This window comes from Daphnia pulicaria, chromosome 6, assembly GCF_021234035.1.
Source record: "Daphnia pulicaria isolate SC F1-1A chromosome 6, SC_F0-13Bv2, whole genome shotgun sequence".
NCBI classification, from domain to species: domain Eukaryota; kingdom Metazoa; phylum Arthropoda; class Branchiopoda; order Diplostraca; family Daphniidae; genus Daphnia; species Daphnia pulicaria.
The window spans coordinates 12,361,346-12,387,472 of record NC_060918.1 but is presented as its reverse complement, the minus strand read 5'-3'; the positions used below and the strand labels follow the sequence as shown (position 1 = coordinate 12,387,472).

The window sequence follows — 26,127 nt, the reverse complement described above, 5'->3', positions numbered from 1 at the left end:
ACACTGTTGTACAGCACGTTCGGATTATACAACTTTGCTCGGCCAATTGCCCTCGTATTCTCATTTGACTGCGCCGTCCCTTCTCTTTTTTTTCCCCCTTTGTTAACCGGACTGCGAATTTCATTGCGCCAACGTTAATCAACTGGAAATTTCGCTTCAACTCGTCACAAGAAGACAATATTGTTTCTTACTAAAAATTGGTCGTTGAACTGTTCCCGGGGATTTTTTTGTTGTTTTTCGTTAATGAGCCGTTAAGATTTCCAGTTTGCCACACTTCCCCACCAGACAGTCGACACAGGACTTGACTGGCCGATTGTGTCCCAGTCTACGGAAACTCTGTGTGTGTAGTTAGCTCCTCTTCCGCTTGTGTTTAGATTTAGGCTTGACGGAAAGTATTCCATCTTTGAAATGGAAAATAAAGAAGCGGATTTGATGTTTTTTTCAAGAAAACCCGAGAGGTGTGTGTGTTAGTGCCATGTTACAAGCGTTGCTGATTTTGGAAGGGGGGGGGGGGAGGCAAGTGGGAGAGATAGTAGAATGTGTGTTGGAGTTTTTTTTTTTTTTTTTTGTCGGGTGGAGTGAGGGGGGTATAGAGAGAGAGAGAGACACACACACTCAACGACTCACGCGGTTTCCCGCCGCTCGGCTCGGGCTCTCTCATTTTTATCCACCAACGCAGAGAAGCGAGAGAGAGACGGGCTAGTGTGTGACCCGGTTTCTATCGGGATAGACGTGTCCGGCGTGAAATGCAGCTCGTCTCCGTGAAAGTTTCTCTTCTTCGTCTCCCGCTGCTGACGACCATCGGATCATCAAAGCGGTTCACCATTATTGGACATCAAAATATCCCACTGCTCCTGCTAAACGTCTAACAGCGGCCGAACAATATAATAGCCGCCGATTTTTATTATTAGATATTCCTCGCGCCATTTTGGCGTTTTGAATTTATTCGTTTGGAAACGAAATAGTCGGCCTGCAAAAACAACAACAACTCCTTGACAGAAACACGTCGACTGGTGTGCGGTGTGCGACAGGGGGGATTTTTGACAATTGCTGGGCCCGACTCTTACTAGCGAGCCGCCCTCTCTCGTTAACCGTTAAGTGTATTTCAGTTAGTGTGCCAGTGCGGCAGTGTTGCGTGCCTCACCAATCATCAGCGTGTGCGCTGCTGTGTGATGTAATCCCGGGGTCCTTGAAAAATACAAAAACCCATTTTCTTGCGCCTTTCCTTTTGTATCGTCTTCAAAAAGTTGTGTGTGCTCATCATGACCAACGGTTATTCCTACCGCTGGCCCTTGCTGTCGTAGCCGTGAAGAGACTACACGGGGAAAGTGGCCGCATTGAACGTGAAAGAAAAAGGCGATAAAGAAAAGAGAAAGGAAGAAACGAAAGAGAAAACAATTGTGTGTTTGTGGAAAGAAGAATAAGAAGAAGAAGAAGGAAATCAAACACAAAAAAAAATCTCTCTCCCTTCGAAATATTCATAGGCGAGCACGGAACGTTCAGGAATCCATCAATCACGCTGGATTAACATTGGCTCCGTGTTCGGGAAAGCGGACTATAGGCCTGTGCGTACGATAACGTCATCACTTTTTTTTCCCCATTTTGCGGTGCATAGTTTGCTGCGTAACAGACTTTTGTTGTTGTTGTTGTTGTTGTTTGGATATTTCGACGGTGGTTTTCTTTAGAAGCTGCTGCAATAGCCATTCGCGCGGTTGTGCAAGTTTCTGGTGCATGCAGAACCGCTGGCCGTTCTGGTAATTGACTGACAAAGTTCATCAGCTGAGCCCAAGAAGTGTTGTCGTGCTCCTGCTGACGGCCATTGCACGCTTTCACTGTTTACACATCAGAAATCGACCGAGCAGCAAAAAGGCTCACGGAAGGGCGCCCCAAGGAAACGGTTCCGCCCTTTGAAACAGCACGAACGGACAAAAATTCCAGTGGGCTCCTTTCGAACTTTGGCTGGACGAGGTGTAATTTGGGTTGGACCTTTTTTTCCCCTTTGCGTTATTATTATTTTTTGGTGGGGCCGGGGCTTTGCAAATATTACGGGAATGATTGAATCGCACGGAAAATGCTGTTGGCCGCGTCATTCACTCCTCAGCCGCTGCTCTGTCTCGCGTTCAACGTTGAACGTCGCCCCCGCTCGCTGAATGTCTCGTTACGATCGCCGTTGAGAGACAACGAGTCTGAGGCCAATAATAACGAAGAGGAAATCACCGAAGAAGAAAAAGAAAAGTGGTGGGGTGCTACTGGCCACTAAAGAATTTCTAAACAAAAACCAAAAGAAAAGAAAAGAAAGACAAGAAGAATTCCAGTTTATATTTGATCGTCACTGGCTAAAAAGACCAACGGCGTCAAAAGTCAAATCCGACCCGACCAAACAACATTTCACGAGATTCCGTTTGCCTCTTTCGATTCTTTTCAGACGCACAGCGTAAGAATCTCTCGTAGAGGAAGCGATCATTCTAAAAACCAAAACAAGAGGATCAAACGACAAACAAAAGATAAACGATTGTCGAAAAGGGGAGAGAGAGAGAGAGAAACCAGTTGAACGACAAGGAAAAAAAACAAAAAACCGAACCACCACTCTAATAAAAATTCCCTTTTTTCTTCTTCTTTTGTGATTTGTTTTTCGTCTTTTATTTGTCTCTCTCTCTCTCTCTCTATTGCGCGCAAATACTATACCATTACTACTCAGTGCTGTTTGTGTTGCGTGTGACGTTGGCCCCCTCCCCCCCATCGCTCCATCTCTCGTGTATGATTTTGTGTGTGTGTTTGTGCTGAGCTCCGTCCCGAGCGGTGGCCATCAGGAATTCCGTTCACGTTCAGTTTCTCTTTACGGACGCACGGACGGACTGTACACATCGAGGCCGACCAGAATCCGAAAAACACAGACTGAAAAATAATAAAAAAATAACCACAGCCCAACAAGGTAAGGGGAACCATTTTATTTATTTAGTTTTAAATTAAGTTTTTGGTTTTTTTGTTGGCCAAAACAAAATCTCTTAAAAATTGAAATTTCCCTTGACAATCGTTTCGTTAAAAAAAAAATAAGATTGCTATTTGGTCCAAAAGTCTGACTTAGTGACAGATATTACGTCTTGGCTATAGAATATTGTATACAGGGGTATTTGCGGGGATCTGGAGTAGTAGTGAGTTTTTCAACATATGGATAAGAGATTCTTATGAATTACAAAAGAATCTCCTTCTTGATATTTGGTCCATTTTATTTTTTAAAAAGGAAAAATACTTCGCTCTCTCTCTCGTACCATTTTTCTTTTTTTGTTGTCTTTCCCTTCTCCTTTTTATCATCATCCGGGGCCAATGTTTCGCTTGCACATTGATCCATGAGCTTTATGACCGGCCCGCACGATAACAATCATTCGGGGCGATAACAGCGAGAAAAACTGTAACTCAAAAACCTAAAAATTGAGTATAACCATCAAATCCTTTTTTGATAAGACAAAATTTTGGCATCCGTTTGAAAATGGAAAAGAAAAATCTACGATAACTTGATTCTCTGCTCTGGCTCTTTATTTTAGTTTCTCTCTCTCTCTCTATCGACTCTCTTTATCCTTTGCCCGTTTTATAAATAACACAAACGTATACACTAAGTAAAGAGAGATAGCGAAATCGACCCCTGCGCTTGACCTATGCCTGACATGTTCTGTCCATCTACAAACAAAAAATTCAAATCCTCTTCAACGGGCATCTGTAACGTATATCTTCACATGTATTGAAAAGCGTGCGCTCATTATCGTCCGGCACTCATCTCTCTCTGCTGTTTCATCCGGTTTGGATAAAAACCAGCGCAGCAGCGCACTAGTGCGCAAAAGCCGTTTGCATCGCTTATGAATAGTACCCCAAATTGGATTGAGTTGAATTGGCTGTGGCACTCTCGATTATATCGAATATCATCAAAACGGAATCGTTTTTTTGTTGTCATTCTCGTGTTGGAGAGGCAACCGGTTCGTTCCGGCCTTAACCATTTGTTATATAGATGGTATAGCGTGCGTGAGTGAGTGGTGTAATTTTTTCCTGGTCGATGACAGCTAGTCGTTGTCTCAGAGGAATCCATAATTAATCAGACTGACTTTAAAACCAAATTGCCAAGAAGATGGAGGAGGAGAGTGGGGGGGAAGAAATATAAAGGCGATGATTCATCATCACAGACTGACTGACCCTTTTATGTCGTTGTGCTTATCTGTCGAGCTGTTTGTGAGAGATTTCCAAAGAAAGCCAGACAGAAAACAACAAATACGAAAATTGGCACACACGAAAAAAAAGTAGACGAACGGATTTTTTTCATTTTGAATCACGCCGATCTACTCTCATCACGAGTGCTATCTCGGTCAAATAGCATCTGTCAGCATTAGTCATTTCATTCATTCCTTGTTTATTTTATTTACGGTATTTTATTAACGGTTGTTTCTACCAACTTCCCCCGTTTGTAATTGTTAGTATTTGAACGTTTCCCTCCGTTTTCTTCTTCTTTTTTCCCGTTGTTTATTTATTGCTGACTGTTATGGGGCGTCCACCAAAGCTGATGGTTTCGATGTTTGATTTATTCTCATTGATATGCCTGACGTCGTTTTCAATGAAAAGTTTCGTAGGAAAAAAAAGAAGAGTTTCAAAGTCCATGGCCAAAGAAGGAGCGTCTTTCTTTATATCCTCTGCAATCGGCGTGTAAATGCAAATGTCCCGAGAACCTTTGCCGTTTTTCCATTTCCTTGGACAGTTTGAGAGAAAGTGGACAGCATTAGCCATATAGAAAATCAGACTCGTTTTTCCCCAGCACAGACAAAAAGGGGATCAGCTGCTGTTTCTGGGGCTGCCTATTGCGTCCGTCTGCTATCCCTCGTGTCCGCCCGTTCAAAATGTAGACCCAATTATATTTATAGACGAAGACTACGCGCACACACACACACGCCGTCGCCCGTCGTCTGGCATAACAGCAACGACGGACGCGTTTCTCCTGCTGATGCCATCCGACTGGTTGCCCGCGACAGGACTCACGCAAAAAAAACAACCAAAAAAAGTTCACGTCAACCGACAAAGAGAGAACTGACGTGCTTCACGTATTAATCGATGGCACGTAGCCCACACATTTCCCCCTCCCTCCCGCTCGTTCGTTCGTTTGATATTCCTACAGCACCGATGAGGTGGTTCCCGCTATACTTCACAGGGGAGCGACATTCATTGTTATCCCAGCTGTCCGGCATCTCGTCAACTCACAGTCAATGGTTTATATAGAAACGGATCGAAATTCCATGCGAGCTAGGAACTCGATCAACGTCACGTAACAAAGTAGCGTCGACCCGGTAACTGCGTCCCGTACGTACCACACCAGCAGCAGATTTGCCATTTTCCTCGTCTTGTTTTTTACTTTTTAGGCGGGTCGCGATTTCTTATTTGCCCGGTGGCCCGCCAGGTCGTCTGGCCGTTTTAAAAATAAAACGCACCAGAAAAAAAGTAAACGACAGCGCGGGAACGCGGGAAGGAGTTGGGCCGTCCTTGGGGGAGTTGACGAATTTTGTTTTGGTTTGTTTTGTATTTTGGTTGTTTCAGCTGGAAAAGAAAATTTGTTGACCTGTTGATGGATGACATCGTCTTTTGTTTACCTCAAAAACTCTCTTGGCCCTTCTCGCATATATTGGCCGCATCCGGCAGGAACTGTGGTGGTGGCAAAATCCGAAAATATCTGAATTTCTGTTTTTCTGGCGAAACATTATTTTTAGAGAGAAGGAAATTTCAAGTCTGTTTTTTTTTATTTTTTTATCTTCTACTATCTCGCCGCAAAACCCGCATTTTGAAATGTTTTACCACGTTATCGGGCAAGTTGGATCGTCCCATTAATGCACAAAAGGACGAGGGCAAAATGTGATGCCACCCAGCAGTCGATTAGAACCAACAAGAGAATCTGATTCCGATTATCTATCTTCACAGTCGTCTGCTGCTCTGCTGCTGCTGCCGTTTGAGTTTGTGCGTTTGCGTGAGTCTATTTTCGTGACTTTCGCTCGGATACCACACAAGGTGACACGCAGAGGTCGTTTAGTCACGGGTCAGATGACTTATCGCCAGTGCGTTTTTCTGCTGAAAACTGAAACAAACGAAATGGGCCATAAGTCGGACGGGAGAGAAAAGCAAAACTTGTTCCGCTGAAATTCTTTTTCGGCTTTTAGCTGGAAAAAACCAAAAATGTTTGTCTGACTGCCGGGCCGAGGACGTGTGTGTGTATGTACCTTGCAAGGATATTCGAGCGTATGGTTGCTGCCCAATTTGGGCGGCAGCAGGATAACCCAAGAGAAAAAACCCTCGAAGCGATCCGCGTATATATCCATCAATAGTCCTCCGAACTACCAGCTCGACCTTTTGTTGATTGCTGGTCTACGGTATCCATTTGGGGCTGTTGTCGGGCGGTAGTAGCTGGTGGATCCTCGTTCCCTTTTTATTTTTGGGCCGTACTCGATGATCGTCTAATAATCATAATAACTAGCAGTACGTTAAAAATATAGCCCTGACCAATAACATCAAATGACATACAGAAAGGCGCCGTTTTATTTAGTTACCAACTGCCTTTACTCTTTTGGGTCTGTGTATAAAATTGCCGAATTGTTAAACAGGTGCTCTCCCAAGGAATTTCCAAAATGAAATAAAACATTTAACGAGATTTCCGTACCCAGCAGCACCTGCGTGTGTTGCGTAATAACGGGAAAGTTGTGTGCTGAAGGCGTCGTCGATGCGCGGGGAATATTCAAAAAAACGGTCCACCACAACCGCGACATCAGCAGCGGCACAATATTTTTTTCATTCTCTCTTACCCAAGTGTTTTTAAAAAAAATTCCTGTCCTTAACCGTAAAGTGTTGGGACAATTTTCTCAGCTGTATTATGTTAACGACGGGAAGAATCCCAGCCAGGCATCGTCTTTTCGTACAAAAAGAAAAAATGTTGCTGCACGAGGATGAGTAACAAACTTCTACGGTCGCGCCATATTGTTCCGTTGCTGGAGCTGAGCTGCAACACATATGGCAATTTAATCTTCGCTCGTGCCTAATATTTTTCCTTTTGATTATTTCGCCCCCCCCCTCCAGTTTTTTATTAACACCCAACTCCGGGAATTGTTTTTCATCGCCTGAATTTCCCCCCAGAGGCTCTAGAATTCAATTGCGCCATAGGAGATTTCATCTTATTTGAACATTTTGTGTTTTGTTTTATCCTGGAGAATGGGAACTTTTCGGTTGCCTTTGGCCTATTGCAGCTGCGATGTTGGGTAAAAGAAAAGGAATCGTTTCCGATGAATCTTTGGTGATTGATTGCCGTCTGGCCGGATGTTGCATGGGATGCTCAACTGGTTAGATTCAGTTGCTCGACTACACTTGTGGTATTCATTTACGGACGTCTCTCCCCCTACTACTCTTTTATCCATCCTATCGACACACTGGCGGCTGGCTGTTTGGGAAGAAGAACTGGCGTTCCAGAGAAAAGAGATTTAGCCCAGACTGTGAGTGCTGTGCATGGCCAGGCGGTTTGACCATCAGAGCGACTCGTCTGACAGAAACGAAGAACTGCGCCTCATTGCTGCACCCAATCAAAGCGTCGGCGGCCCCAGCCGCACACTCACGTAATAGAGTCGAAAAAGGAAATGAGATTGAGTCCTACAATCGATGCCCTGGTGTCTAACAACTATACGTCGTCCCATGTCGGCCAGAGTCATTCGTTGCTGGCATAGCTTATATGACCTTTTGAATGTTGCGCCATCCATCCATCCATCCAGCGCGCGCGATTAATCGATTCCCCAGAAATATACTCTGCACGATGACGCCCTGCCGTGACGACGATGTGCCAAACAAACAAATAACCAAAAGACCGACGGAAGTTTGAGCTGGAAATTCAGGGCGCGCACGAGTCAACCGAATCATTACGAAAATTAACAAACCGCAACCGAAATCACACCAGTCAACCGCGCCGATGCTTTGATTATGTTTTTTCTATTTCGGGAGAAAGAAAAAAAAAAAAAAAACAAATAACAAAATTCTGATTTGTTCAACTCGCCAAGGACGCGGTTGTGGAGAACAAACCGCATAGGAGCAACTCGATTTCGTAACTATTGCGCTTGCTCGTTTCGTTGAATGACTTTTTAATTCGTATCGCTGCACAGCCATATAGTGAAATGCGATGTTCTCACGATGAAAGTCGATTCGATCTATCTATTGGGTCATTTCGTTAATAGTCGATTGCGAAACGGGTGTGATGAGGCTGCCATTCGAATATTAAGATGAATATAATAAGGCGCACCACACATACGTATTATATATTTTAACTACCGACAGCTATCTAACACGGCGATGTGACTGGCAAGTGTAATCTTATCTGCGCTATTCTCCGCTTTCAGCCGGATATAGTCTACACACAATCCTCCATTTCCGGCTGACGGCCCTTTTCAACCATTGCCGCTCCGTTTACTTCGCCTACACACGAAATTTCGACACGCTGTAACAGACATGCACAGCAATATCCCGTTGAAGCGACTTTTATAGCTATAGCCGAGTCATGGCCACGATCCGTGTTGATCTCGCTCTCTTTCTCTTTTCCAGTCTACGCATTTGTACACTACACTGCAGCAGCCGATGTGTGTGTGTACTAGTCGTTCGCATACTCTATTTTCATCGGCTGGTAATAGGAGCCGTTGGAGATTCTAATAAGACCATTAGTGGATCGGAGAGACGCCGACGTGCTGATTTCTTCCTCATTTTCTTGTTGAATGTTTCCCGATGTACTCCAAGACTCGTCAGTATACCAAAGAGCAATCGCGTCAAGTAAGTCGACCGATTAGAAGATGAGAGAAAGAAAACCGAACATGGTTATGTATTTTCGTTTTTCCTCTTCCGCATCTTGTATAACTTTTGACGATGATGGAAATCTCGACTTACACACACACAACCGACCGAAATACACACACACACACATCGGCAGCTGGGTCTTGTCTATATATATTGACTTGAGGCTGTATGCTGGTGCGGTTGGTTATAGGTCCGTCAATCAGGCTGCTGGGGTCCCAAAGAAGCTCGGGTCGTCCGCGAGACGGTCGGCGGTGGCGGCGGTTTTTTGAAAAGGTTATCGGCCAGATGCATCCGCACTGCACAGCAGCAGCAGCTCATAGCGTATATACACACAGGCAGACAGTGGCCAGCATATTGAGGATCGAATTCGAGACACAAAGGCACTTAGCGCGCAGAGTTTCTCCGCGAGTATATACTTGATATTCGAAACGGCGACCGTTTCGGCCACGCCAAAAACACACAAGCAAAAAAACCGCGCGTCGATTAAAGTGTCGGATATATATTGGCGGATATTGGCGATATCAAAGAAGGCCAGGGCCAGCCAATAAAATAAAACAAGGACATTTAAAATCCCACCCCGATCGTAAAAAAAAAAAAAAATCTCAAATTCACATCAGACACTCAACTCTTTTTTTATTTTCTGTTTTGTTTTTGGTGGGGAAAGCGCTTTTGTTGTTATTTTAGACGTTTTTGGCTACTGCGCACTTGCAACGCTCGGCCAGTTCACTCCGGGAGACTATTTTTACACGCCCATCTTTCACACCTCTTTTTTTCTTTTATTTTATTATTGCAGCGCCATTTCTAGTTTTGATGGTTGAATTCGGGCCATTGTTCCTTCCGCAGTTTTTAGCCAATCCATCTAAATATAACCGGGCAGCATTGTTATTGTCATCAATTTTATCAACAGGCGCAGCACACAGAGAGAGACTCTTGGCAGTTGATGATGACCAGAAAAACAACAGCAGCCAACGCCCATGACAATAAAACGCTTATTTCCCTCCCGAAACAAACGACGAGTGAATTATTAATAAACAACATGAGCACTAAAGTGCCTGACATGAGGAGAATATCAAACAACAACTAACCGAAAAAAAAAAAACGAAATAAAATGCACATGGGGACGGCGCCGTGATCGATCAGCGGGAACCCAACAACTCGCGGCGATGGATGACATATCCCCCAACCGATTGTTTAATCGATGGAAATGCGTGCGTGCCAAACCCCCACAGTTGCGGAAGACAGACAGACGCTATATATACATCAGTCTATATAGTCTATCAGCTTTACTGTACATAACACCGTACTTTACGGTAGGGCGGGATTGGCGCTGCTGCCTAGTGAGCACCACCGAAAAAAACTTTTTTGATTTTCCATCTCAGAGAAAAGTGAAGGCGCAATGAGAGAAGAGCAAACACACAATCTCTAAAAATACACACACACAACTCTCGTAGGATTTTTTCTTTTTCTCGTATGGGGCGAAATCACATGCAGGTCATGTGTGTGTGTGTGTGCGCCATATTGTGTAGTTGAGCTCAAAGAGTCGGGATTTTGAGCTGGCCGCCTACAACAACTCGCGTACGTGATGGAGTGCGGTATTTCGTGGTCGTAACAATCGCCCGGCCTTCCATATAGTATATGGTTTCATGGCTTTTTGGGGGCTCTACCGCCCTCGTATAATCGTGAATTTTTGTTGTTTCTTCTTGTATTATTATATGGACTTTCTCCGGTTTTTTTTTATTTCTATGGGAACTCTGTTGTTGTCGGGCGCTGTATATAGCGTGCGGAGAATAAAGGAAAAAAATAAGAGAATCGGTCACAGTATTAGTCCGACTAAATTACATCATCTACTATTTTGGCCAAAAATGTGGGTAGTGCTCTAGTAGTAACTAGCGATGGCTGCTGCTGTGCTGGCGAAATCCGACGACTCGCACTTTTATTAAAAGAGGAGGAGAGTGCTGGACGGTCGGGTTCGTCGCCCTGTGACGACGTGCCATTCTACACCCACCGCCCGTCGATTTCTTGTGCTGCCCATAATACAATAAGAGGAGAGGCCATCATCATCATCATCATCATCATTGCCGACAGGCTTTTGAAAACAAGTTCCCCTAATCTACTACACAACGCACACACAAGAGTGTAGCGTTTCAAATGCGAAACGCTTAGACCTTAACTACGTCGACCGTCGTCGTGTCCATTACCGATGAGCCCCATGTCCGTGATCCTGCGGGAAAAAAAGGCCAACGCACACTCGAAAGGCTCTGCACAACCCACACGCGGTCACTGATTCTTGTTCTTATTCCATGTTTCTACATGTTTGTGTGTAAGCCCATCATCATCCCAACCCGGAAAGCAGAAAAAATAAAAGGAAACAAAAAACAAACAGGGCGGAGTCGCTTTTATACGGTCGACAGCTACGACGACGTGACCGTAATTTAGGCTAGACCCTTTTGCCCAAGCCAACCCCATCCCAAATGCACGATCCTTATATTCCTGCCCACCCGTTTTTGAGCTTCTCCCATCGCCGTGGCTCTGGCTCGTTTATCAGTCGATAGAGTCGCCCATATTCGCTCCCATCCGGCAGCTCTAGACGCCGAAGAAAATCCAGCCTATATGGTGGAATAGATATTCTCTTCTCGTTGGATCGTGATGGCTCCACTGCGGCTCTCCATCACATCTCGTCGGGGGCTGGGCTGGGCTGGGCTGGGCTGGGCTGGGCTGAGCCGTATCCATCGCTTCCGCTTTTTGTTTGCAGAGAGAAACTCGTTGTCATTTACCAAGCGAAAGCTTTTGCCTTGTTATCATCTATATAGACTCTGCTGGCGCGTTTGGGGGAGCCGCGGGTGCGTGAGAGCCTCTCTCTCTCCATCTAGTCGGACAAACTCTGGGGCCGTCATCTGATCTTGGCCCGGCCGCCCGGGCTCTAAACAGCATAAAAAGGGCGGGTCTATTTCCTCTCCCTTTTTTCTCTACTCCCCAGCGTGAGCGTCGGAGCACGAATGTCACATTTGAACATAACGTGTGAAACGAACATCCTCCGTTGAAGAAATTTCCCCGTTTGTTCTTCACAAAGAACCTTATGTACACACGTACGTCTGTTTGTTCCTATCAGACCGGAAAGAATAAGAAGAAGAAGAAAAGATGGCAGCTAAACTAACCGTTCCGGTCGACATCTCTCCCGTTTTTCCCTCTCGCTCTCCCAACTATCGGTGACACAATCATGGCGCGGTTTTCTGCCTTCACCCGCGTTCATTTTCTTCCCTTTTTTTTTTTTTGCTGATGGATCGTTAAGTGGACAGGACAATCTCGTCGATGAGGTGCTGTGTTACACACAGCTCAGAGTCCTTTTGCGTGATCATCGCTAACTCGTTTCGTTACTAAACGCGGCAGCTCAGATATCTCTCCGCCATGGCGAACGAGAGATTTGCGGTTGATTATAGCACTAGCGTTTCTCTAATCGAGGTAAGAAGATATACACAACTACTACCGGAGCTTAGACACGGAGAGACTGGTTCTTGTTGTTGTTGTTATCACGCTTGATTGGAAAAAAAAAAAGAAAAAAACGACAGAGAACGAGATCTTCTTTCAGTTCACATGCCGAGGAGAAGAATTCAAAGTTGTAATATTAAGACTTTCTCCAATCACTGATTCATCAATTTTTTGTAAAAATTATCCGCCATATTTTAAAGGATGTAGCGGCTCATTTCTTATTGCCAAATCGCAATGGAATATTATTTTTTAAAAAAGAAAAGAAAGTGTTGAGATTTCTTTATACCGGCATATTTTAAGTTTGTCGGATTCTATCCCCAGCCCTTTTGACGTTTTCCTTTTTCATCTTGGAAAAGGATTTTCTTATAAAAAAGAAAAATTGCTCACCCTTACCTTTTCCTGTCGGCAACAGGCATCAGATGTTGTGGTGATAGATTTTTTGGGCTATCCATTCGCACTGCAAGGGAACCAAAGTCCGGCCCTGGAGCGTGTTGAATTCTACGTTGAATGTTTATTTGCGTTTGTCTTTTTTATTATTTTGTCTCTTTTTTTCTTTTTTGGGACTGCGTAATGTGTCCTTTGATATCGGCGAGAAACGACAACAACACGACGAGAAAAGTGCAAGGGAATCTCTCCCTACCTCTGCACTTTGAGAGAATTTTGGGGGTCACTTACGTAAAAAAGACAAAAGCGAAAGACAAAAGAAGAAGAAGAAAAGGATTTGGATAAATGTTCAAGTAGTCGTGGTGGTGGAGAGCACACGGCACACAACGTGTCGCCTTGACTCTCTGTGTGTCCTCGTCGCACACAAGAGATAAGCGTCGACAGTTGGCAAAAAGAAAAAAAAAAGCGCAAAGTTTTAAACACACAAACGGCGAAATGGATAAATAACTCTTGTTGTTTTCCCCCCTCCGTGTGTGTTTGTGATGCCTTTCGTCGGCCGCCCAGCAGCAGCAGCCACCAAACGTCGTCGTCGATATATGGAAATCCTTTTAGCGGTCACACAATGTGTCCGACCGAAACTGAAAAGGACGATTCCATCTTCTTCTTCTCCCGTTGCTGCTGACCATCGACAAGGACAAAAGGTAAACGAACGCCGGCAGTTGCCTTGGAAACGCTTTAGCGTCCACTTTTTGTTATTTACTCAAATGAAAAAGAGAAAATTGATTGAACGCCATGACAGTGTTGATTGATTGTTGGGGTTTCAATTCGGCAAACTGGATGGAGTTGACACACCGATGAAATGGGGAAAAATGATCAAGTGTCAAATTGTGCGGACGTTGTCACCAATCATCGCTAATCGGCGCCACGGCGCGTTTGTTTCACTGACCAAAGTGCAAGTCCGTCTGTAGAGCCGCATTAATGCCGTTAATATTATTTTTATGATTATTATGTTACCGATGAAAATGACGGACCGCCGGCCAGCAGTGCATCCCTCCCGCTGTGGGCATCATTTGGCTGTGCACGGCTCGGGCCCGCCTTATTTGTTTGGTTTTTTCATTCCTTTTCTGTTTGTGTTCAGTTTTCGCACAAAACAAATAACACACACGGACGGACGGACGGACGGACTTTATTATTTTTCGATTCTCTTTTTCTGTTTTGGTCATTCGCCATTACTGTTTGTCGCTTGGGCGACCTTGTTGGCTCCTCATTTCGTTGCTATGGTCCCCAAATCGACCAACGCCAACGGTTCGATTCTCCGTTTCGTTTGAAAAAGTTTGGCCTTTATTTCTCCCGTCTGTTTATGGCTGTAAAGTAGGACGATACACAAGAGGTCTTTGTACCTTTTTTCTTTCTCGGTAGATGCAATCGGGTTTTGTATACGTCATACCATCTATTCTCAATAGGAAAAGAATCGAGTTTTTAATATTTAAGGGGTCACCCTATTTTATGAATAGAATAAACATATTTAATGCCCATAAAGTGGATTGACAACAATAGTTTCTAATACAGGTTTATTGAAGTTGACGATATCGGCTAGACGGTTTCTCGTATTGATTCATAGCGCAGATAGGAACATAATAATAACTCGATCATCTCCTGAGAGACACTTGGCCAATTTTGATGATAGATCTTCTCAACTGTCGCCTAGTGTGTGTGTGTAATGCAAACAAAGCCATTCATCATCCCACGTCAGAATGGCAGAAAATAATTTTTTTCTTCTCTCTCCGGAAAAAGTTTCCCACAAAGCTGCTGTCACATCCTTAATATCGATCTGATGAATGTTTTCTCTGTTATCTTCTCAAACCCGATGACACTGCAGGGCCGGCGTGAATTGATCGAGTCTCAACGACCGTCCAATAGCCGCAAACATGTCCGTCGGCAGGAGAGAAGATTTCCCACCGTCGTCACCCGAATCTGTCGTCGGCCAGGTACATATATATTGATCAATCTTGTTTCTTCCTATATAGTATAAACTTGTATGAAATTGTCTGACGTCCGTTTTTTTTCCCAGGTGATAAAAACGGGATTGACTTCGACCCGGTGCACAGCCCGATGGCGTCCGTCTTGGTGGTGGCTGTCGTTGCTTTTCTTTGGTCTGCTGCTGATCGGGCCGGCTGAGCCGGGGACGGGCAAATCGATGGTCAACCTGACTATTGGTTATTTGCCGACCATCTTGGGCGAACACCGCGACAAGCAGGGTTTATCAATTTCGGGAGCCATCACGTACGCTCTGCAGCAGATTGAAGAAAAAAAGATCTTGCCCGAAGGTGTCTCTTTGGTCCTCCAATTTAACGACACCCGCTCCGACCTGCTCCTCACCACCAAGGCCCTCACCGAGATGATGTGCAAGGACGTTGTGGCCGTTTTCGGACCTGAAAACACCTGCAACGTCGAAGCGACTATCTCGTCGGCCTGGAATCGCATGATGATCTCCCACGTGAGTTTTATTTTCTTTGACTCATTTCACCAATTACAATTTTTAATTTGTGTTTTGATTTCTTGTTATTATATTATTGTGCAGAAATGTGCAGATCACACCGTCTCGGACAAGAAGAAATTCCCGACGTTTATCAGGACGTACCCGACCGAGACACAGGTCGGTTGTTAATTTTGAAGTCGATGAGGTTATCGCACCAGCTATTACACAGTACATTTCTAATCCAACGTCAAGGAGCGTGCAGCTCTCTTGTCTGAGTTTGTGTTGTTGTTGCTATACCGCCGCCGTTTGCTGCATTTCATTCGTCTTGACTCGTCCATTGTTTTACAATTGTTTTGGACTGGCTGACCCCCTTGCTTGTCTGCACAGATCAGACAATCGCGCACACCTTAATCGGAATTGATGCTCGGAACTTTTTGGTTTGTTTTTTTCGGGGGATTTACTATCTACACTTTCGTTCGGGACCAGTGCCAATTCAGTTGTGCCAAACCAGCGTTGCTGCTGCATTGGTTAATAGTTGAAATTTCATTGGGGCTGAAAGATTGGGAGACGCATCGGTTGATTGAAGTGCTGCCTGTTATTTGAAAGGAATTCTAAAGAACCGGGACTGTGTCCAATAAGTGCAACAATCGGGAGCTCTTGGCCGTGCTGTCATTCTTTGACTCGTATTCTATAAATCGCTGACGTGGTGAATATTTCAACTGATGGCATGTCCAGCAGCAGAACGGGAATGGCTCGCGCACAGCAACTCGGCGGTCCCATCCTTAATGACATTTTCGTGAGCGCTCGGCGTGTGGCAAATAGAACAGACCTTGACAAAAGCTCTGTGCATCAGGGACGACATTTTCAAAATGGGCATGGCCACAGCAGCAGCAGCAGCGGCTCTCTCTTTATTTTATAAGTTGATGGGATTTCAAAGATAAAAACTAAAGTGTAAGATCTTGTAGTAAATGCGGCCTGTTTTTTCTTATTTCCCTTTGTGAATAATGAGACTTGCATTGCAGTGAAAATATTTGACTTATTTGAGTTATGGCATTGCAGTATCGAATTTTGAGTGGTTCCTTTGACCTTAACTTCTTTTTTTGTGAATTTCTTTGATGAGAAATGCCAGTAGTCAGCGTATTTCTCTTTTAAAAGTTGTATATAGTAGCTCAACTGCTTTTAAAAGAAAAACGACATTTCCCCCCCATTTTGGTGTCTGGCGCAGGTCCCTCTGCCCAGGCCAATGATAAATTTGTTGCGAATAAGGACGGAATGGCGTAAAACGAGTTGGGCGCGGTGGTCGGCACAGCAGCAGCTGCTGCTGCCTGCCCCGTCCAAAGAATAATGTCACCATCTTTTCTCAACAGGAATTCCATCGCTGGCCTTTCTAGAATGATGCCGAGGCTCTTTTAATCACATTTTTCATTCGCTTTTCTTGTATACGTATGTATGTATCCTTCCAAATAAAGAATAGGGCTCGCAGAGGGAACGATTTAGCACGATCCGTCCGGACAGTTTGACTTTCTTTTCTCCGTTGGACTGTCTCGTTGGCCGTTGGACTGTGACGGAAGACTTGATCGGTATCCGAGCTGGCCCTGTTGCTCTGCCAGCCCACAGGCACCATCAGACAGAGGGTCGAGCCCCTACTGGCCACATTTAATTATATTATTTTCTTGATGTTGTTGTGGAAACCCGAGAAAGACACGGAATGGATATTGATATCCGATTTATCAGTCCGGCTATTTCTGTATCTCTTGCGCAATGTTGGCAATTTTTGTGTTTGACGTGATTGAATTGACTCTTTAAAATTGGTTGGTTTTTGCAGGTGACGAAATCGATCGTGTCGCTGCTGCTGCACTACAACTGGAAGAAATTTTCGATCGTGGCCGAGAATTCGCCGCGATGGCAGACGGTGGCCGACTCGCTGGAGGCCCGGGTCACGGCCAACGTCGCCATGAAACTTCATCTCAATCACCGGCTCAAGTTCGAGGACATGAACCGCTGCTGTGCCAATCGGGAGTCATGCTGTCACAATTCTTGGACGTTTGATATCCTTGAGAAGACTCGCTCGGGCACTCGAAGTGAGCACACACACACATTGATTCTATTATTTCTTCTTTTTTTCAAATCGACAATCTTTTAAGTCTCCGGTTCCAATTAAGTGTCGACATGATCCGCTGAGTGAATGATGGCCGTTGTTTTCGAGTCATTTCTTCATATCATGGGATTATTATGTGGATTTGTTGTGGCACAAAACTTTTTCCCAACTTAAAAAAGAATGCTGTTTCGCAATAACTGTCACACCAGTTGCGAGACCCGCTTTGTAAAAAACCTGGGGAAAAAAATGTTTTGGAATTTCAAATCTTCCACTCGTGTTTCTGTCACATTTCCAGAAGGAAAAAAGAGACGAAAGAGAGAGAGAAAGAAAACCTTTTTCGGCCACTTTGGCTGACCTCCTTTTTTTGGGGTTGTTGTTTCTCTGCTGCTCACTTTTTGGCTCGTGCCATTTGGCGTCAATCCGCTACCGATTTCTTCTTCTACATGTCGTTCCCGCTGCTGCGGCTGCCGTGCAGCGCATTCCCGTTAGACACTTTCGCTGTTTTCCATTTTTTTTTTTTTACCTTGTGTCGCACTGATTATTTGATTGTCTCTCTTTTTGTTTCTTTCATATTTTTCACCTCAACAGTTTACGTGTTCCTGGGCGAGCCGCACAACCTCTACGACTTCATGACGACAATGCAAATGATGAGACTCTTCACCAAAGGAGAGTACATGGTCATTTCCGTCGACTGGGAAACTTACAGCCCCGACCGAGCCAGAGAATACCTATGGAGTTGAGTCGTCTCTTTATTTTTATCTCGTCCGTTGTTGTTTATTCATTCGCACATCATCGCGGCGCATTACGCCATTTTTCACGCCGCTCTTTTTCTCTCTCTCTAGCGCGCGCACACACTCACATTATGCACACTGTGTGTCTACGGTGTATTAGCTTTAGTGGTCTTATCTCTCTCTATAAATCTGCACTTACTTGATATAGACCACCGCAAGTGCTGGGATATAAACAGCGCGGGCATCACTCGAGGGCTATTTTTCCTCTACTTGTTTAGTTGAGGACGTGCTTCGTCCATCGTCTCTCTCTCTCGACTACCTTGTTTGTTTTCTTATTTAAAAACGGGCTGGCTGCTGCGTGCCTTGTGCGTGTGCTTTAAAGAAGAAGAAGAAGGAAGGCATTGAAAAAGCTCATGACTCGCAATATGCGTTATCTCGCCAAGTCACTTTGCTGGGCTGTGTGGACCAAAGAAACAAAAAGAAGAAATGAGGTCAGTGGCGTCCATGAAGGGCAGGGTCCGTGAGCACCGGCTATTAAGAGAGCGTTTTTGTGGGAGATGTGCACACAGACAGCCTGGTATAGCACACACGCACACACAACCAAGATAAGAGATAAAATAAGAAAGCCTCTTTCTTTTTTTGTGTTGTGCGGCTATATAAGACTGCTTGTGCCGCACACAACTGTAATAATATGAAAATGGAACCTTTGTTGTTCGACTTTAGCGAACCAATCAGAACAAAGGGCTGATCTCACTTATTTTTTTTGGGGAGGGGGGCTTGTCTTTTTACTTTTGCTCTTATCTCGGCCGGCTAGAGGGGCCATTGGGTGTCAAGCCGTTACCGAAATAGCCTTTCAAACAAATATATGCGATAGACGACGTCACCTTCTACTGGCGTGTCTGACCTTTGCTGCTGATTAAAAAAGAAAAAAAAAAAGTGAAAAGAAAAAGACAATACAAAAAGAAAATGGATCAGATTTATATCTGACTGATGGCCTGACATCTCATTATTTGTTCAACAACAACACAGACTGATGACGCCAGGGATTCCTAAGCTTTTTGTTTCACGCGGATTTGGCTAGCCAGCCCGGCAGTTGCGTACAAATGTGTGCAACCTCGTCTAGTAATGTATAGCCGGGAAAGAACATCAGGATCAGTCGCTGATCCGCCAACGATTTTTCTTTTCTTATTCTGCCAGTTCATTTATTTCGCTCTTTTCAACACACTGCCACCGACATTCGAGAGGATGGATGGATAGAGGAGGAGGATCACCAGTTTTACGATTTCCATGTCAAGTTCGGCGTGACTAATGTTTATTTACAACTTTTTGTTTGGTTCTTGATGGATTCTTTTCCCCCCGATAATCGAATGACGGAAGCAGAACAGCAAATGGTGAGCGAAATTCGAAATTGCAGCGAACTCGAGTCACCTAGTCCGGAAGCGGCCAAGTCGCTCCTGATGATTGTCACTACCAAGCCCAACGAAGGATTCACGAACTTCTCCGAGGAGGTCCGCAAATACAATAAAGCGCCTCCGTTTGGTTTCTCCGAGCCGGCTATCTTCAAAACTTTCGTCAGGGTACGTGAGTCTTTTCTTTAAATTGACTAGCTGAGACTAGAGACTAGCTGCTGTCCTGTCAACACACAGTTGGGCTGGAGCCTCTCTTTCGTCGGCTCTCGATATGTTATTTATTATGATTTCAGTCGATCCGTCTTGATGATAAATGGCCTTTCACCGATTCTGATATTTATACACAGCACGTTCCCATGTACGCTGCCCATTTGTACGACGCTGTCCTCCTCTACGCCAGGGCGCTGGCCGCAACGCTTAGAGAGAAAAACTTGACCGATCCTCTCAGCATTACCGAAGCGGCCAAAGACGGCAAATCCCTTTTCACGAAGATTCATAATCGAACCTATGAAAGTGAGTTTTTTTTAAGGGTTTTGTTTTCTTATTGGTTTTTATGGACCACTTAATTCTATTGTGACGGCTGGCAGGCGTGACGGGTGCGTCAATCAGGATTGACGACAATGGCGACTCTGAGGGCAACTACACGGTGCTGGCCGTCAAATTCAACAACATCTCGCGTGCCATCAACGTCAACAAGATGGGAGACAAGGACAAATTTCACTGCCACTACGAGATGATGCCCGTTGGCCGGTTCGATTACACCAACAACACGACGCCGGTATGTGTACACATGACAATGTGGAGATGATTTGCATGACTTGCATAACCTTTAATGCTGAAATGTTTGTGCAGAAATTCACGTTGACGGACAAGATTCTGTGGGTGGCGGGCGAACGTGCGCCGCTGGACGAGCCTCCGTGCGGCTACCGGAACGAGCGTTGCAGCGACTCTGACACGCGTCTGAGAGATTCCCAGATTGCCGCCGGAGTTCTCGGCTGCATTTTCCTGGCGGCCGTCATCACGACTCTCTTTGTCTATCGCAAATGGAAGGTTGAACAAGAGATTGCCGGTCTTGTTTGGAAGATCGATCCCAAAGACATCATATCAATGTCATCGCAGACTGCCGATGGCTTCATGGACAAATCCACCAGCAAAGTAATAATCGAATTCCGCCTTTCATTTTTTTCCCAAACTAAATCATCACTGCTGCTGCTGCTGGACGGGAATCTTTTTATGTTGCGCCCAGCGGACGGGCGTATATAGCGTCTACTATACCGAAATAGTTACACGCAGAGCCAAACCATCTGTTTCAGGCTTTTATATTCCATTGAACGACTTGGTGTTTTTGGTCATTATTTTCCCCCTAGTCGATAAAAGGGCGGCCAACGCGATTCACTAAAAATTTGAGTGGGTTGTTGTTGTTGTTGTCCCGGTTTTGAGGCGAGACGTCCACAACAGCATCTGCTCCCGATTTCGACGTGGCTATAAATTCATGGTTGTTCTGTTGCCGATGGCGGAATTAATTTCGCGTGCGCTGATTACCAATTTGTGAAGGCCATCTTTTGATTTTGGGGGCACGAGATTAATTAGTTCGTTAGTTCAAGTCGACATTTGAAGGTCGCGATAAAAACATGTAATAATCTGCGCGTTTTGTTTACGTGTATTTTGTTGACTTATTTGCAGTTGAGTTTGGCGAGCGTGGCGGTGGATCAGGTTTTCACCAAAGTCGGTCGCTACCGCGGCACCATCGTCCGCACCAAGGAGCTCTGCTTCTCCAAGCGCTACGACATTGGACGTAAAACGATGAAGGAAATGCGTCTAATGCGCGAAATCCGTCACGACAACATCAACCCGTTCATCGGAGCTGCTGTCGAGCCGTGTCGCATCCAGATCGTCTCCGAATACTGTCACAAAGGATCTCTACCGGTATGCAATCATCAATCAATCAATATCTAAACAAGCACTGCGAGCGAGCTGAGCAAAAGCCCGCGGAGCGCTAGATTTATCGCCGCCCATTAACCTGAGACTCGAAAGCAAAAGAGTATCGCCTAAATGGAAGGGAAAAACATTTCGCTAGTGCTGCGCGGATGCCCATAGAGATAAGAGGCCTCAAAGTTATTCTTTTATTGTTTTTATACGACCATCAGGACATTTTGGAGAACGACGACATCAAGTTGGAGAATATCTTCATAGCCTCGATGGTCAACGACCTGATCAAGGGTATGACGCATCTCCACAAAACGGATCTACACTTCCACGGCAACCTCAAGTCATCCAACTGCGTCGTCACGTCGCGCTGGGTCTTACAGATTACCGACTACGGCCTTCACGAGCTCCGCGCTGCCGCCGAAAAGGATTCCATCGGAGATCACGAACTCTACCGCAGTAAGTTTGATCGCGTCAATGTCATTTTCAAGCTGGAATTCCCGTAGAACTTTGCTGTGTTTTTTTGTTTGGCACTTATATTTCGAGACAAAATCGAACGTTTTTGTTGGACGAGAAAAATACGAGATCCATTCTTCCTTATTTTATTTATGTGGCGGCTTTGGCTCCTCTGCGCGCGTTATTCAAAATAGCTGGGCGCTTGTGATTTATTGCCGCTGATTCCCTTTTTCCTTTTTCCTTCGCAAATATCTCTACGTGCGCGCAGAGCGTACGCCAAAATTGATGGGCTCATAAAGTTCAGATCTCGGTCGTTGAGCTTCATGTGTCATTGTTTTCTTCTTTTTGAACCCAACAGATTTGTTATGGAAGGCGCCGGAATTGCTGAACGACCAGTCCAACTCGGTTCGTGGCACACCAAAGGCTGACGTCTACGCCTTCGGCATGATCCTCTACGAGATTCTGACTCGGCAAGACGCTTTCACTGGCTACAAACTCGAGCCAAAAGGTTAGCGTTACATTTCCCACTCCCACCCACCCCAAAACAAACGCGTGACTCACCCACCCACTCATCGCAAATCACTTCGTTAGTCTTTCTATATAACTTTTTCGACTTTCTTTGCCCGATTTGAAAATAGACATCGTCGACAAGATTCGAACTGGCCCAGCTCCAGGAGAGAAACCCTTCCGTCCCGATATCCAGGTACACACAACTAAAACTATTACAAACTCACGCGTGCCGTTGTAATGGAGCGTGGATGTGTAGTTTATCACGCTGCACGGGTTTTTTGTTTACCTCCTCAATAATATACCAACGATACGCCGATTTATGGCCAGTCGGCTTTATTATCGATCGCCCCAGTCCTTTCACGAGCGTGAAAGATCTACTCTCGTGGAATGAAATGAAAGAATCAGCTAGATGCTCTTTTTGTGTTGTTAAATACATTCTCGATCCTGCCGAGGATTCCTCCCCAACTTCTGGTTGGGGGAAACAACTGCCAAAGTCGTTTCGGCTCGTCAAGCCTATACCGACATCCCCATATACATAGCCTTGAATTACTAGCATCATTTCCTCATCCGGCGGATTGCATTGAACGAAACTGCTGGCGCCGCGACAATGTTTTTTTCTTTATTTTCTTTTTCTTTTTGTTTGATGCGTCTGTAGAGAAAACCCATAGAAAATGATCTCGAGATATATAGCATCTAGTTGTTGATGGCTACTACATTGACTTATTTATTCATTACCCCATTCTGTGTTTGTTAAAGATGCTCCAAGATTATTGCATTTTCGTGCAACCCGACATTGGAATGGGCTGTCCGGAGTACATTCGCTCTTGCATGGAGGATTGTTGGGCCGAGTCACCGGAGCAGCGCCCGGATTTCCCCACCATTCGCGATCGTCTTCGTAAAATGAGAGAGGGAATGTAAGTTATTAGATATACGGTTACCCAGTTATTCTTCTTCTTCTTCAACACTATATAGGCACAGCAGTCGTCTGTGTACTGTGCACATAATGACCTGGCGTCTGATATGATTTCTGACTTTTTGTTATCGTGGCCGTTTGGTCGATCCGCAGGAAGCCGTTTATTATGGACCAGTTGATGGAAATGATGGTGATCTATGCCGGCAATCTCGAGCTCTTGGTCACCGAGCGGACCCAACTTCTCTACGAAGAGAAACAAAAGACCGAGGACCTCCTCCATCGCATGCTACCAAAGTCAGTCTCATTTTTCAACCCCCCTTTTTATTTTATTATTAGCCACTCTTGCGAAATGAATAGACACACCCTTAAAAGAATAAGCTCTTAATGGCTGACATTGACATTCAGACCCGTGGCTCAACGACTCACAAGAGGGTGGGGCGTCGAACCGGAATCCTACGAAGCTGTCACCATCTATTTCAGTGACATTGTTGGCTTCACCAAAATGTCGGCCGAGAGTACTCCGTTCCAGGTAATTCTTTTATTTAAAACTTGTAACTCGATTTAGATTTGACAATTTTGTGGGCGTTGTTTTCCGCGCAATTAGGTGGTCAACTTCCTCAACGATTTGTACACCTTGTTCGATTCCATCATCCAGGGTTACGATGTGTACAAGGTGGAAACCATCGGAGATGCCTACATGGTGGTAAGTCTCGCAATACATACAACTTGTTTTCATTTTTGACTTAATTTCATCTAAAATTGGGTGAAAACAGGTTTCTGGATTGCCTTTACCCAACGGCGATCTACACGCCGGCATGATTGCGTCAATGGCGCTTGATTTGCTATCAGCAGTCAAGAATCATCGGGTGTCCCATCGACCTAAAGATCCAGTTTTACTCAGGATCGGAATTCACACAGGTACAATACACAAGTTTAAAAATAAATACAAATAAAGGGTAAACACCAAACACCATTTTTGTCGGAATGATGACACAGGACCCGTGGTGGCCGGAGTAGTGGGTTTGACGATGCCCAGATATTGTTTGTTTGGCGACACGGTCAACACGGCTTCGCGGATGGAATCGAACGGCGAGCCCCTGAGGATTCACATCAGTTGCGAGTGTCGAAAGGCGTTGGAAAAAATCGGCGGTTACGTGACGGAAGAACGAGGACTGGTCGCCATGAAAGGCAAAGGCGAAGTGTTGACACACTGGCTGATTGGCGTCACAAGTGGAGCTGTTACAGCACGAGCGGACGTTGGACCCGATCAAGCGCCACTCTTTTGTCGCCCGTCTGGTGCCATTGGAGCAGCGAGTTCCAACGCCAACGGCAGTGCCGGCAACATGTCGGATCTTCGCCGGAGGAGTCCTCGAATGCTTCACAGGGCGGAATCGATGCTGACGAGGAGAGTGTCGTCCGATTCGAGGCCCGTCGGCAGCGGGAGCATTCGAATGAGCTCGTCGCTGGCTGCGCAACAAGGACGGACACAAGGCCAGCCCAACAGGATGTATCACCACGATAATTCGGCCGAATTGTTGGAGGGTTCCAATAGCGACTCGATATGCAGCAGCACCATCAGCACCAATCAACCTCCAACTCCGAAAGTAAATTTCTCATTTTCTCCCTTTTGAAGGTTTCCATGGTAACACGTTCCATTTCTTAAAAAAAAAAAAAAAAAAACAGCTTTTCGACAGGAAAACGAGCCAATCGGCTCGGTCTCTGCGTTCAGTTCGAACAACCAAGTCAAATGCAAGTCTACGGCGTAGTTGCCTATTAACGCGCAGCGCACATGCCAGCCAAGTTCAAATCGTTGCCGAGGGAGCGAGCGAGAGCGGTGATGTGGATTATCGGAGCGGAACAACAGCCAGTCCGCTGTTACCTCAAAGGCGATGCCAGTCACTCGGTCGATTTCCCGAAGACGAAGATGAACAACAACAACACCACCACCACCACCAGCATCAGGAGCAGCAGCAGCAGCAGCAGCAGAGAGCGGGCGGTTTGAGTTCGGTCAGTCATGGTCCCCGGCAGTTTCTCTGCGTTCCTCAAGTCTTCCCTTCTCGAAACAAGTCGAATCAGCGTCGCAGGAAAGAATCCAAATCCCTTGATCTTTTCCCGTCTGAATTGAGGTCGACTTTGATAGACCGGTCGCCGCTGCCCAGTTGCGCGTCGCAGGATGACACTGAAAACGAACATTCGCGACTTCTCAGCGGCTGTGACGATCACAACGTCGTCTTGACAATCCCGAACGGGGATCAACCGGAGCAAGCCGAATTGTCACGACCCAACGGACATATCAAGACTTCGGGCTACCAGGCCGTCAGGTTACTCCAAAACGACGACGAAGGGATTGACGTCAATTCCGAGACTCTGCTCAGTCGCGATCGCACTCGGCATCGGCCCAGTCTCACAGCCTGTGGATTGATGGAGTCTGAAAAGAGATACTCTTGTGAACAACTGGAACATTCGACATCGGGCGAGAGACTCGGTAAAGAAGGCAAAGACACGGTCATCGCCCCCACTGTCAGCAAGAGCGTGCCCAACGTCAAGCGGTGGATAGTCAATCTGTTCGGCGTGGGTCACGGAGGTGATGCTTTTAGTCGGAATCCGCAGACGGGAGAGGACTTTTCCGACCTCCACCGTGATGACAGAGAAAGCGTTGTGTGAATTGGCGCCTCCTTATTCTTGCATCCTCCACAGTCTTTTAACATGATGACAAATTGCTTTACTTGTTTCGTGATTCGTATATTTCGCCATTTGAAAATGCCATACCCGATCTCCGATTCTTCTCGGTTAAGATTTTTAATCGATTTCAAGTCGGAATGTTTTCTTTGATTTTAGTGTATCTGTAATATTGTCGCTGCTGAAAATATTGTGATAAATCGGTTGTTGTTTTA

The 26,127-nt window shown here is 45.4% G+C and overlaps 1 protein-coding gene across 2 annotated transcripts; it reads left to right on the top strand.

The window, feature by feature from the left end:
- Positions 1–691: 691 nt before the first annotated feature.
- LOC124344085 (receptor-type guanylate cyclase Gyc76C-like) lies at positions 692–26,127 on the top strand. Of its 2 annotated transcripts, none has more exons than XM_046797510.1 (21): positions 692–2,932; positions 14,591–14,699; positions 14,783–15,208; positions 15,293–15,367; positions 17,016–17,271; positions 17,877–18,023; positions 19,400–19,596; positions 19,776–19,941; positions 20,016–20,206; positions 20,281–20,583; positions 21,112–21,354; positions 21,576–21,813; positions 22,169–22,318; positions 22,449–22,513; positions 23,077–23,234; positions 23,387–23,527; positions 23,639–23,762; positions 23,838–23,936; positions 24,007–24,151; positions 24,230–24,837; positions 24,917–26,127. In XM_046797510.1, the coding sequence occupies exons 2-21, from the start codon at positions 14,640–14,642 to the stop codon at positions 25,895–25,897; spliced, it is 4,773 nt and encodes a 1,590-aa protein (XP_046653466.1). In that variant the 5' UTR covers positions 692–2,932; positions 14,591–14,639; the 3' UTR covers positions 25,898–26,127. The 2 variants fall into 2 exon arrangements, with proteins under 2 accessions (XP_046653466.1, XP_046653467.1); XM_046797511.1 differs by lacking the exon at positions 692–2,932 and adding an exon at positions 13,051–13,412.

What these genes read in the sequence shown, in the direction of transcription:
- LOC124344085 (XM_046797510.1), top strand. Translation starts at nt 14,640, where the DNA reads ATGTCCGTCGGCAGGAGAGAAGATTTCCCACCGTCGTCACCCGAATCT. An exon ending in CCGAATCTGTCGTCGGCCAG is followed by an intron (nt 14,700 to 14,782) that starts GTACATATATAT and finishes TTTTTTTCCCAG; the next exon opens with GTGATAAAAACGGGATTGAC. An exon ending in ACACCAACAACACGACGCCG is followed by an intron (nt 20,207 to 20,280) that starts GTATGTGTACAC and finishes ATGTTTGTGCAG; the next exon opens with AAATTCACGTTGACGGACAA.